Source organism: Gordionus sp. m RMFG-2023, chromosome 5 (genome assembly GCF_954871325.1).
Source record: "Gordionus sp. m RMFG-2023 chromosome 5, tfGorSpeb1-WG-v2, whole genome shotgun sequence".
NCBI classification, from domain to species: Eukaryota; Metazoa; Nematomorpha; class Gordioida; order Chordodea; family Parachordodidae; genus Gordionus; species Gordionus sp. m RMFG-2023.
The window spans coordinates 6,772,480-6,787,496 of NC_088779.1; the positions used below are offsets into that span (position 1 = coordinate 6,772,480).

General features: G+C 25.8%; 1 protein-coding gene across 1 annotated transcript; it reads left to right on the forward strand.

The window, feature by feature from the left end:
- Positions 1-38: 38 nt before the first annotated feature.
- On the forward strand, positions 39-9,183 carry LOC135930118 (A disintegrin and metalloproteinase with thrombospondin motifs 4-like). Its single transcript, XM_065466904.1, has 14 exons — positions 39-108; positions 343-515; positions 1,070-1,147; positions 1,475-1,581; positions 1,745-1,770; positions 2,104-2,206; positions 4,307-4,441; positions 4,512-4,653; positions 5,323-5,430; positions 5,919-6,067; positions 6,785-6,842; positions 6,895-6,967; positions 7,568-7,694; positions 9,051-9,183. Exons 1-14 carry the CDS (start codon positions 39-41, stop codon positions 9,181-9,183), a joined length of 1,482 nt encoding a protein of 493 aa, XP_065322976.1.
- Positions 9,184-15,017: the final 5,834 nt, after the last annotated feature.

The following is a 15,017-nucleotide window of genomic DNA, read 5'->3' on the forward strand; positions in this document are numbered from 1 at the left end:
AAAAGAAATAAAATTTTGGGCCCTGCAGAAAAAAAGTTATGACTCTCTATTCAACACTTATAGGAGAAATACCGCATCAAGTCAGTTCCAAATTAAAAATAACTATCTGTAAATTAGTAAAAATTGATAGATCCTGAATCCCTACAGATTCTTTATTCCTTTGCGACATATTCCATAAATATTTTAGAGGGAAATTAATGTTTATAGCATGAAAGTGCAGCATTGGTTTAAAATAAACTCTATTAAAAAATTTCGAGAAATGAATGATCCCAAAGAAATATTTTTAAATTTTTAATAATGATTTTCAAATATTTTAAATAAAATTATAATTCAAAAATCTAGATGAGATAAACACCTTAGAAAAAGAGAACATATCTCCTACTACTTTAACAGGACCATATATAATTGAAACAATATTCGTAGTTCCTTATACCTGGGCACCATTCATGCCACATGATAAAAATCTTTTCGATTATAGATACAATATTACTTATTACAGAGAATTAGCTGATATCGTATGAAATTATTTTACTTATGTTTTTTTTAAAATATTTTAAGCATTTTTTTTCTTCTTAATTTTAAAACATCAAAAAAAAATGACATACAAAGTTCTGTGTATTTATCAAAAATTTTAATTAGATTAGATAAAAAGTGATAAGTTTTGGTTAGGTTAGAATTACTGAGTTTTGAGATAGATATATCATTTAGTGAGTGTTATATTGTTCTATATCCACTTTTTTGCAGAATGCTTCATTTTGATAAATAAATTTTTCAATTTCTTCCATATCGACAATTAAAATGTTAAAAAATATATTATTATTTGTATTATTTATTACATTGTGATATCCTCTCTAACATACAAGAAATATATTTTTTTTTAAATTCTCTCCTGAACAATTTTAAAAAATGAATAACAATAACGAAATAGTATTTTGTTTTATCGCCTTCGATTATATTCCAAAAATGAAAATTTAATTTATGTTAAAAGATATTGAGAAATAAATATATAATGCAGTGTGATGCGTGCGTTTAATTTATATAGGACATATTTGTATATTTTGTATATTAGATAAACAACTACTTGGCTCATCCTAGCATTAAAAGTCATATTCGTTTGAAGTTTGTGGACGTTAAGTTTGAATATGATGTATAAAATAAAGATTTATTCACGTTAAAATAAAAACTAAATAATTTTAAAAATTTTTAATATTATATTTTTTGAAATATAATGTTTTAAAGCGATGAATAATATTTAAAATCATATCGAAACTCGCTAAATAGGATTTCTATCAAATTTGTTTTACAAGTATCATTTTAAACTTATTTAGCAGGTTTGATATGATATATTAAAATTTAAAAAGATATATATACTCTACAAATCATTTTAATAAATGATTCAGTCCCAGTTTAGCATTTATACAACAAGGTAAAATTCTATAATATGTACATATTCCTTCCTTTTTATTTTCGAAAGTCGGACTTGGTTCACTCGAGAGATCCTGCTAAAACTTACAATGTTTTGCATGATTACATGAAGAAGAAAACTTTATACGTCTATGATCTGGCCATCTTAATTAGCGAGTTTAAAAAAAAATAGATAATGTTAATTTATTATATTCATGAATATTAAAATAATTATTTTATTTTTTTAAAATTAACTTTAAAAATAATTATCGAATACTCAAATAATTCTATTCCAATATCCTTAAATATACATATAAACTTTTCTTTTACAAAAATCTAGTAAAATTAGCTCTACCGGTGTATTGGGTAAGTTATTAAATAAATTACTCCGCATTATAAATGATTAAAAAAATTAGATTTAAATAATATAACACTCTGAATTAAATTTCTCATTGATATTTTTGCATAAGAGGTTTATGTTTTCTTTTAAACCGAGTTATTTAGATCATCAAGAACATGGCATGGCCTTTTCACTTCATATGATTTTTTTTAAATTCATTTCAAAAATAAATGTTATGCTTAATTCTCTGAAAAGAGATAGTGTTATTTATATCTCTAGCACCATTAAGGCTTCGAGATCGATTTATATGTATGATTATTTTTATATAACAGGATTTTATAATCATATTTGAAACACAGGATATGCAACAGGGGACGTGTGCAAACCAGGTGGTAATCGGATTATGGTTCAAGATATGGGGTATGATACCGCAAGAGTAATTGTTCATGAACTTGGACATTGGTTAAAATCATTATATTCTATTAATTAAAAGAAATTTCATAATTAAACACTCTAACTTAGCATAATCAGTTCAGTTCTCTTTTTAAGTGTCCTAAAACTCCTAACTTTAAAATTAAATTAAATTAAAAAATGCTAAGTTATATCTTTTAATCAAATTGATAAATAAAAATAATCAAAATTTCGAAGAAACTAATTTTTGCATCTCTTCCAAAACTATATCAACCATTTAAAACACTAACTATTATTTTAAAGTTTCATATCAGAAATTAAAAAAAAAATTTTTATAATATTTTTATTTAATTAATGGCCTCTTTTACTGATGTAGAGCAGAGTTGTTAAACGCTACTTTTATAAGTAGCGCGCTACCGCTATCGCTAATTGTTAAAACAGGTAGCGAGCTACCGCTCTCGCTATTTGTCAAAAAAAGTAGCTCTATTATAAAAAAAATTTACAAACAAATTTTTAATTTTTTGCTTATAATGTTATTTATATAAAAATCAACATTTATAAATATTAAAATATAGTTAGTTTTGATTATAAAAAAATTTATGTAATAAAAATAAATATTTATGGTAATTTGTTGCATTTTAATAATAATATCATTTCAATATTATCATCCTCAAGTCTAGAGCGTCGATCAGAAAGTATAAGTTTTGCCTTATTAAATAATCTCTCGACACTAGCACTTGAGGGTAAGGGCGTATTTAATCTTATATACATATTTTTAATATATTATCAATAATTTTATTTGCAAGTACATCGTATGTCTGGCATCTTGTTATCATTTTGAGGGCTAATGCCACATCTTCTTTTTAAAGTTCTAGGGTCTAGTCAATGGCCTGTGATTCCCAAATAAGCTCAAAAATATTTAATAAGATCAAGTTATAAATATAAATAAGTTTTTACCTTCTGTTATGTGTTCAACTATCTCCCGTGGTACATATATATGATATCTCTGATAACTCTACTATTAGAGCATCTTTCATCATTTTAAAGTTATATGCTATTTTATTCATTAGTGTCTGGCGGCATAAAATTGTTGTACCAGGGGGACAGACTTTTAATCATCATGGTAAATGATGGATTATCAACTAAGGACATTGGCTGAACTGTATAAATTATAAAATCAACAATAACTTTATCAGCCAATTTCTGATAAATATTGTCATTTGCATTATTAATTAATTTGGTTTGAATTGAATTAGTCTTTTTGGATGTAGAGTCGCCTATACCAAAATTATTTAGATGTTTCTCTATTTCCTTAAAACTCATGAACAGTCTTATAAAATAAATATTATTAGAATGTAAAAATGACAATTTACTTTTAGGATTGATTTGGGGAAATATTTTTTTTTACATTTTAAACAAATAAATTTGAAACCAGTTTTGGTTATATATTTATTTAAAGAAATTTTCAAATCTAATGGGAAATTTCTATTATAGCTATTAAGAACATTTTCTTCCCTTGGTATCTTCCATTTCATTAATATCATTGTCTGAATCACTTTCAACGATTTGGATATCCATAGGCGATGACATTTTAAATTATTAACACGTGATTTAAGTTTATAATACAAATGAAAATATAAATTACAAATTTAAATTATATTTTAATTTCAAAATTAAATAATAAATAATAAAAATTATAATTAATTATGATATTATATTTAAATTTTCGTGTTTATACATACCTTCATTATATTTATTAAAAGTAGCGAACTACTTTCAAAAAAGTAGCGAACTACTTCCAAAAAAGTAGCGCACTAAAAAATTAAATAATTACAAAAAAAGTAGCCGCTATTAGCTATAGCTACCAAAAAACGCGCTACTTTAACAACTCTGTCAGAGTATATAATTTTTTGCTATTATAATTATAGAATAAGAGAAGAAGAAAAAAAAATTAAGATATTAAATTTGAATGAGACTTTTGGGTAAGGGTAGAAAAAATGTTAGATTGACATATTCGTTTTTCCCAATGTTCTATTTATCCCATTTAAAAAAATTAGGCTAAATTACTACTACTTTTTGTATATAAAATTTTTTGTTAGATTAATATTATTTCGTGTATTATAAATTCTCTATCATTTAAATCTATTCTAGCCTTTCAGCCCAAGATGAACATAAAACTCAGTGTTCTAGTGAAAACGAAAAAGGAATAATGGATTCTGGAAGTGGTTTATCTAGAAAATATATTTGGTCTAAATGTAGCCAAAAGGCTATCACTGAATCCTTAAGGTTATATTTGTTTTTTTTTAAATGATAATTTTAAAAATTGAAAAAACTTATTTTATAAATATAATTGTAGGACAAAAGGTAGCTGTTATTTGAGGAGAAGGAATAGTGATCCGGAGGGCAAATTGATTCGACTGAATTTCATTGACAAAAATATTTCGTTTGACCATCAATGTCGCGTTAATTGGGACATCGATCATACTTTTCTAATGACTGTATATTATTTCGAAATATTTATGTTTAATCTTTTTCAAAATTGAGATTTCCGATTTTTTCGCGTAGGAATTTTGACACATATTTTCTGTATAATGTGTGTCTGTTTTTTAAGGGTATATGAGGGGTGCCTTGAAATTGTAAGATAATACTTTATTTCACATACTTAAAAAATACTCAGATTTAGAAGCAGTAAAGTTTAGGATGAGATAAATATCTAAATGAAAATAATAACCCTTTATTAGCAAGCCTAAATGACAAGAGTAATGAGAGACAATTGCGGTCTTTGGTTCAAAGCAAAATTTAAAGAACGAGTTTGACCACGGTAATCGAATAAAGATTGGTCAAGCTCGGGCCCTTAAATAAATACCGCTTTGATAATATTTTATTTATAGCAAAAATAAACATGAATAAATCAGAGATAAAATTTCTTAATTCTTCTCAATTGACTTCTCCGATTGACAAATGATACTCTACTAAACTTTAGCTACATACTATATAATGTTAATCCAAAAAAAAACTCAAAATGTTGGGACCCTTAAGAAAACCTGATAAGTAGGCTCCCCGCAAGAATTGGACTAGTGTCCTCCACTAATTAGATATCGTTAAGTATTATCATTACAATACATTTTTTTTTGTTTAAAAATAAATCTTTAATCATCTTTGTTAAGGACTCTCCAACGCCGTGCAAAGAACTCAGATGTCATGGTATCTCGGGCGTCAAAACTATTCACGAAAGACCAATAGATGGCACCTCGTGTTCTAGAGATAATAAAAAAGTTTTCTATATTACGATATCTTAATAATAATGCGCTATCAATGTTTTATATTAAAAATTTTGTAACAATTTCACCATTCATATAATATTTTATTGTTATTTTAAAAAAAAGTAATTGTAATTTAGAGTGATTATACTACGTGATTTAGGTAATAATTAAAATGTTCATCAAGCATTTAAAAATGTGTTTTAGTAATTTTCGTTTAAGTCTCAATAAATCTCACTCATTTCGAGGCTTTAATCGTAAAAATACACACCTTAATATGACTAGAATAAGTGAAATCTATTTATTCTAGCTAATTCGAGCTCAATTTCAATTAAACTTTCCAAAAGAGTCGAAAGATTTGTTGCATAAAATGTATAGGGTTTTTTTAAGGTTCCGTAATATTAATCCTTTTCCCATGTCCCAATCGATTTCCCATTTATTTTTTTCCAAATTTTATATCTTTTCAATAACGATAATTATCAACGTTTCATTCAAATGAAAAGATCTGCTTTAGAGGTAATTGCCTTGAAAAATCTGAATTGGGCCAAGTTAATGATATTTCTAGATGGGCTCAATGGGGACCATGGTCGAAGTGCAATGGTAATGACTTTGTAGGTTATAAGACAAGAGAAAGAGAGTGCAATGTAGATGGGTATATATATAATATATAAATGCAAACTATCTATATATTTTTTTCTTAAATTTTAAGAACAAAATAGTTTAAATGTTATGATTTGATTCGTTGAAAACTTTTTGAAAATCGGAAAAAATTTTTGCCCGGGTTCGGTTTAAGGTTAAAAAAATAGTGGGTTCGGTTCGGGTTCGGTTCAGGGAAATATTTTTGAACCCGGCTTTGGTCCCGGGTTTAGTTTGGTTGGGCTTTAGAATTTTGGAATTGATAAAAAAAAAATTATATATTTAAATGTATTATATTCTTTATTGTGCAATTGCAATAACATTGTATATTTACAAGAAATTTAAAATTAATATAATAAAGTAAAAACTAGACATAAATTTGGTATAAAAAATAAATTTTTTATTTTATTTATATAGGCAAAAAATAGTTAAAAATACAATCGGGTTCAGATTGTTTTCCAAAAACCGGGTCTTCTCTGGGTTCGGGTTCGGTTCGAATCCCTCCTTGTCATCAATGTATAAATAAACCCTTGTATGTTATTATGTCTTTTTTTTATACCAGGAATAAATCTTTCTCTTTCAAAGTTTTACATATTTAAACTAGAATGCCGCTTTGGTTTTTGGTGGTGTATATTTATTTCTTTGTCATTTAATTATATTAAGATCAATTATAAATTTTTATGAATATTATCAATTTTATAAACAAACTTAATATTTATTTATTTATTTTTAGAGATAAAGGAGGATTATATTGCAAAAATGACTATAAAATGCTAGCGTTTTGTAAAAATGTAAATTTTTTAGTTATTTCATAAAAAGATATTAATTTGGGATATTTTTTAGGATAATTCTAATTATATTGTTGAAAATCAACGTATCTGCAGCAAACATCACCCAGGATCTGAATACAAGGAAAGTATGAAAAAAACGATTATATTATTAACCAATCTAATTAAACCCTTTTTATTTTAATTAAATACGAATTTCACCTTTGTTTAACTTAAAAATATGGCTAAAATTAAAACATTTTACAAAAAATTTATCAATAGATCTTGAGAGGTAAAAAAATTTCCATACATTATTAGCCTCCTTTATATGAAAAGTCGGTTATCATTCAATTTTAAAATATCGCTTCATATCATCAATTCGTGGAGATAACGGAAGGCCCAATAAACCCTTATATCGTCTTTGAGGGATAAAGGGGCCCTAATAATTTTATATAAGAATCTTTAATAATCACTCATAACAAAACATAAAATGACTGTCATCAACCAGGTCATAATTAATAGATGGTAGAGGAGGAGGAGGGGGGGGGGGTGTCTGTTGGGGATCGGCTAAATTAACAGTGTATTTATCTAAATTTAAAATCATAATATAATGTTAATATAAATTTTTAACCTACCCCCCAATAAAAATCCAGGTTACATTTAGTCATAATTTGTATGAATTCACTATCAACTATACTTATTATTATTAATACAAATATGCACACTAATTTAATTATATATCTTCTCAGAAATAACGTACCCATGCAAATTAGCTTGTTTTTTACGTTCATCATTGTATATAATGACGGAAGATGTCGTTGATGGAACACCCTTCAGTCAAACTGGACTTTGCGTTAATGGATACTTGTATTTAAAGTAATTAGATTACTACTCACCTCACAATAACGAGTCTTCGAGAAGAAAATTTTATACTTGAATTGAATTTATTTTATAAATTACATTTTTTTTTGCTATACTTATTTTATATGACAAAATTTTTTATCGACATTTTGGAATTTTATTATTAGGTAATATAAGGAAATTTTTTTAAAATAAATCAAATGTATAGTTGGATAATAAATGTTATATTTATTATATGTTGTAAATTCATAAGCGAATAAATTTCCAATAAAACCTGTCTTGGGGTCTTCTTAATATAATTCGAGCAATTCCTTAAATTGACCTAAATTTTGAGTCCAATCAAATTCCTATTAACTACTATTAGAATGTCTTTTATACTTGAATTAAATTTATTTAAATTTATTTAAATTACATTTTTTTGCTATACTTATTTTATATGACAAATTTTTTTATCGACATTTTATTTGTAACGTTTTTATTAGGCCTATAGGGCAATTTTTTTTTAAAATAAAACAAATTTGTGTAAATGTTATATAAATTATATGTTGTAAATTCATAAGGGCATGAATATGCAGTAAAATCTTGGGTCTTCTTAAAATAATTAGTCCCCTGGTTCTTGTCAATCTTGGGGATTTCTTCTAGAGTACTCATTTTTTAACCAAAAATATACTACATTAAGCATATGTGGCTATAATTTTTTTTTATATATTAAATGATTTACACACTCAAAACAAACTTTTTTTAAATGCTGCAATTTATCAAAAATAAGATAATAATTATACAATAACTACCTTATATATAAAAAAAATTAAACACCATTCTCTATAAAATCATTCTATCTATGAACAAATAATATGTTTAAACTACCACAAAATTAAATTCCAAATATATTGAGGGTCTGAGCCCATTTTTTTTAAATTTACCTTTGCTTAAAATTTTTAATGAAAAGAATAATAAGCATAGGATGGAAAATCCTATGAGGTTGGGAAATAGGGGTTTGATTTCAATTCGAGAATCTATTATGTCATATCAAAAAATTATGAAAAGAAAACTAAAAATAAGCATCAATTTAACCCCCCCCCCCCCCCTATATAAAGAAAGCCAAGGAAAGAGCTGTGAAAGCTTCTAATAACAATAATAGTAAAAGCAGCAATAATAAAAATACATGTTTTACTATTGCAACTTTGTAATAATGAAAACTGATCCAAATGCCGTAGATGCTCTTTTTGGGTATACAAGGATTTTGCAATTTTAATCCATTCTTTATTTGTTCAAATTATTATAGTTATTTTCCATTATGTCTATTTATCAATTAAGTAGTTCCAATAATATAAATATCCTTTTTTTATGTAAAAATACACTATTTTACAGCTCAAAAGCGACTCATGAGAAAGCTCGTCTTTCTCCGGGTGTAGCTCATCGTTTCCAAATTTCGGAAAATTTAATAGGAATTACCGGGGAACATGCGAGCCCTAAAAGGCTAATGTCAATAAAATTTCAATAAAATTAAAACTATTTTATAATATTAAATAAATAATAAGCATTTTATTCCACTTATATACTTTTATGAAATTTTTTAAAAAAAATTATACTTTATAAAACAGTAAATTAATTTTTTCGTAAAAAAATTGCGAAAGTATGAAGCCACACCAGGGGAAAATGAGTTTTCCTATGAGGCGCTTTTTAGCTGCAAAATATTTATTATTTTTAAATATAAAAATTATATATATATTATTACAACTATTTTATTGATAAAAATAAGCCATAATGGAAAATAATTATAAAGAATTAGTGAAGTATCTTGACATTTTAAACAAAAAAATCTTTAGACCCAGCCCAACTCATTTTATTTGTTTTATTCGGGGATGATTCACTAATCCTATACGCTATATATCCAAAAAAAAATTATATGGGGCAATAAGAGACCATTGTATATAATCTTTTTTTTCATGCTGCCTTTATAACGCTAACGTTATTTTAAAAAGATTATAAGTTATTTATAATAAGCTTATAAAAAATTATATAAGCTTCCAAAATATTAATTTGTTAAATTTCATTTTAGTTTTTTTAAAAAAGCAACATCAATTTCCTGTTTTTTAAACGTTGAATAAAAGAAGTGGCATAGGATGAATTCTTGAGATAGATGATTCTGCGTTCTAAACACTGCGTAAAGATCTAAGACGACCTCTAAAAAAAACTATATATGTATATTATAGCATTATATTCGCTAAATAATCACTAAGTAAAAATTATTTGGATACAAATTTCAAATCCAAATATTTGATTACAAATATAAAAATATTATTGTTAATTTTATACTGCGTGCCATTTACTATTATGAGTAATAATACTTGATCAAATAGTGATTTTAAAATTCGTTTGGCATTTTTTCTAGAGTTTCATTTTATAACTATTTTAGCTTAAAATTATAAAAATTTAATTAATATTACTCTTTATCAAGTTTGTTGTTTTTAAAACCCAATATTTCATTTAACTTGAAAAATTATGAATCTATTAATTTTGAAGGAATACTCAAAAATCTCTAACATTAGCATTTTTGCTTTCCTACTTACCATTTTATCATTCTCAATAACGATCGTTCAATTAGGTAAACACAAAGATTTATTTTATCATAGATATATTTTTATACAAATTTTAAAAATGAAAATTTAGGACCTTAATACATTGTCTTTTTCTATAGTTATATATGTTGTTAAAAAAAGCATATATTTTCATTTTAAAAAATTAAAGATTTACAAGTCATTCTTTCATTTTATATTGTTTAATAAAGACATATTTTTCATTAATTGTTTTATTTTAAAAATAAAGGGAATAGTCCATATGAGGGTTAGCTTTTAAAATCTAAATTTATATGTTTATAAATAGATATTTTAAATCTATTTTTTTAAATGAGGTTGTGATATCATATATTATTTGGAAATATGAATTAGGATAATCGCTGTATTTTCTTAGATTTATTTAATTAATTACTTTTTATAATATATAAGATAATTGATAAAATGTGCACAATATAAGTTTATTTTTTTTATATATTAATTTTAAAATATTATTATTTATACTAAGTTAAAAAAAATTGAAATTTTTATATGTTTACATTTACACCTCTCCCCTCATCACCCCTTCCATATATTCCCTATTGCTTCTATTCTCATCCTAATTGTTTCTATCGCATTTCTTTAATTTTTTTTTATTATCTTCTTTTTATTTCGTTGTTTACTTTTGTTATTTTTTTTTCTTCTTTTTTTTATTAAAAATTTTATTTGTCTATGGCCTATTTTTCATTATTTTTATATCCTATGTTGTTTCTCTTTTATTTACTCCTATTTGTTTATTTTTTTAAATTTCTATTTTTTTAATCCCTCTTTCTTTTCAATATTCTATCTTTTTTTCCTTCTTTCCTCTCTTTTCTACCTTTTAAATTTTATTTCATACCAGGTTGTTCAAAAGAAATAGAAAGCTGCTAAAAGAGAGTGAGACTTAGCCAATTTCAATGAAATCTAATGATTTTATTTTTAAAAAAACATATATCTAAGTTTTTCACGAAAAATTTCAAAGAGATTTAGATCATTGAATAGGTAAGTTCTTTTTAATGATTTAAAAGAATTCCATTTTTAGTTATTTTATTTTATCGGAATTGATGTTAAATATAGCCTTTCCATTTTCGAGCTTCCAAAGCTTCGCGAGTGGTCCGGAGGTTTAAAAATTGAACACTTCCTTCTATGCCAAAAACCTATATTGCTATATATTTTTTTTGCAATTTATAAATACCGAGTTGACTTTATAAAGTGCTCTAATGGGCAATATTTTCCTAAGACCTGGCAGTCCTGAATCTTTCACTATTAACATTTTGGCAAAAAATCATATATAATTCTTTATTCGGTTAACTCGAAGAATTCCAATTCTTCTCAGAAAAATTGTTAGTTACATTGCAGGATTCTAATGTTTCCTTTTCAGAACAAATATTGTTACTTTTTAGGACGTTATAAGTCCATTTTAAGTACTCCATAAAACTTAGAAACGATTATTTTTCTCCAACCCTTTCAGATTATTGCAGAAATTGTGTGCGTGATTTATTGAAAAAGACCAAAAAAAATCGAATCGAATAATGTCACATCTATCTTTAGTTTCTAAGTTCTTCAAAAACATTAAATAATGATAACCTTTATCCTTTTCTTAATCTGTTCATTCTTCTGGTCTCTAATGACTTGTGGGAAACGTTGACAATCGGATACTCACATGCGCCATTGATGCCAAGAGGGAAACTCGAAAATAAATATCGGTAGTAACCCAAAAAATTAATAGATGCAGGATTATAGATATTAACGTAAAAGAGGGTTATGTAAAAATGGTAGAGGTGGAGAATCATAGATATGTATTAATACTGGTTTTAAAGAATCATACGGATATCTTAGCCTACTCAATCGATTGATGTTAACCGACTAAGCTCAGCCTATAATTTTATTCTTAACCAAGTTGGAATAAAAAAAAAGGGATAGACTGAGATGATAGGTAGGACTCGAATATGTCAAAACAAGCTATAACTATATAAAAAAAAATATTTTAACTTTGTATAAATACTTTCCCAAATAAAATTTTTAATTATTTTATGGTATCTAAGATACTTAATGGTGCTTAAAAATTATATTTCATCAAATTAATTTTATAAATAATCTTTATACATAATTTCCATCATCTTGAAAAAAAAATCATATTTTAGTAGCACAATCTTCAGATCCGCAATATAGTGTAGTAAGACCGAGGATGATACCCTTTTCTAAATTATCAAAATCAATACATCGCCGGCATTATGAAGATAAATCGATGAAAGATTCCAAGAAAAAACAATATATAAGTTTTCCCTTCGAATTCGATCATGATTTACAAGGAGATGATAACGATCAAATGTTCCTTAAACAAAAACTTCAAGAAAGAGCTGAGATTATCAAGGATAACCATGTGGTAAAGCGCACCATTAATAAAGAATCTATAACTAATGAAAGCCATAGATCTAAATCCATCGATTTGAATGATCATCAAACTAGGGGAACCATCGATTCTCAAAGGAAGCCATTAAAGCTAGCTAAAGTCAATAAACTATTGTTATGCTTCCAAAAGGCGTCCAGCGTACTGTCCCCAGATTTCCAATCCGATTTTGAACACATAGATTTTAAAAGAATTGCCCAAGATTTGCACCAGGGTGTCGCAATTTTGAAGGATGAAGCTTCCCTCGTAACTGACTACCAGAGCGAAAACCTTAATTCGTCTTCATTTCCGTTAACGCTAGAAATTAGGGGGGATAAATTGGTAAACAATATTAAACTATCATCAGATGTTTTTTTGAAAATTTTGATGTATTTTATAGTTATGAATTATCAAATGTAAAATTTTTTTAAAAAAATTAAATCTTTTGAAGAGGTAATATGAGTCATTTGAGTAAATAAACCACCTCTCTCAAATATCATCTATAAAGTTAACTATTTATCGTTTTTAGATGGAGACAAATTATTTTAATAATGTTGGAAACTATTTAAGTCTTGAAATATTTCTAGAAGAACGATTTTTTTAAAAGGTAGGATCCTTTTTTGGTATTTCTTTAAAGATTAAGTCATACATGGATGAATATTATATTAAACTTCGAAGAAAAATAAAAAAATTTAACAAAATTTGAGAATTTTTAAAAATTGAAAAAGATTTTTTTTTAAGATACAATCATTTGAATCTCAATGACTCAATAATTTTAGGTAGTGTGTGTAGATGCAAAATTAAATTCATTTTTTCATCCCATTTTTTAAGGTTATCGTTTGAGGTCGGGGAATATCCGATTTATACTTGTTCCTGGAATTTTCAATTTGTTATACCAGTGATATATTGAAGAAATTCACAAAAAATATGAAGACTATAAATTTCTTTATGTCTGAATATAATGAATTGAAATATCATTATAGTCATCTTTATTCATAAAAATTCACACAATAATTCCAATCTTGTACAAAATTAAAAATATGTAAATACATGCTTTAAAACCCGAATTACGCTGCATTTATAGTAAATGCGTTATCTTCAAGCGTCGCGTTATTTGCCGCAGCGTTATCACGTCTGGTTCAGTTTTAAAAACTAATTTAAGGTAAAACTAAAATAGAAATAATTATTTTATAAATATTTTTAAAAAATCATATACCTTTTTATCGAATTCGCTATTATTTTTATAATCGTATTGAATATATTTTTCTTATCAACGCATCGCAACGTATGTTTTTCAAATTTTATCATAGCGTTATCATCATAAGGCTTCATATTTATACATTTATACTTATTTATTGGCTTTGATTGTAATATAACACTGCGTTAAATAATGCAACGTTTGAACGTAAGGCGTTTTCTATAAATGAGGCTTATGTCGAATTGCGCACAAATCAAAACGTAAATATAAAAACGTAAACGCAGCTATGTTTAAATTGAAGCGCTAACTTTCATTTTTTTCAATACGAAATGCCTAAATTTTAAACAGAAAAAAAGGCCTGCCCTTTATTAAATTAGCAAATCTTTTCGCAATATCATAATTCCATAAGCTAAAAATATTATTGTATCATTTAATATATACTTTTTAGAAGATGTTGTATCCATGCCATGCTATCACTTCAAAATTTAAAAACGTTTCAAAAAACACAGAAAATATTGTTTTTTAATAAATAATTTAAAATGCAAAACGGAAATGTTACCAATTTAAACGAATGCATTTGAAATGCATTATTTGCGTTTTGAAACGCTGCACTGAAACGTTCAATTTGTGCGCATAAAAATAAACAAAAATAATTAAATATACATTACCTATTATAAATGATATTACTTTTTTGAATTTAATTTACGGGCAAATGTCCGTAAATGTCAATCTCTCAATATTTATTTTTCACATCAATAATATTTAATATATTTTACCCAGTAAAGTATTATTTAAAACCTGTAAACTATCATTTTACATTTATTTCGTTCGCTTTACTGGGTAAAACGCTCTATATAATCTTATATTAATATTCGTGTATATAACTGTCGGTTAAATATTAAAGAACGCAGTTTTTTACACCGATGAATATTTGTACGAACTGTTCCCAATTGAAGAGAGTTACGATTCAATAAAACTCGTTGCTGTAATACCGCTCAATAATCCTAACAACTCCGATGTTCAATGGGATCGTAATAATGAACCTAGCGGGTATATGAGACCTCATTTATTCAAGAGAACCCAAATCGATAAACGTAACCTGCAGGCTGCTTATGAAGATTTCGAAAATGGCGATTACAATAGTCAGTTTTATTTTA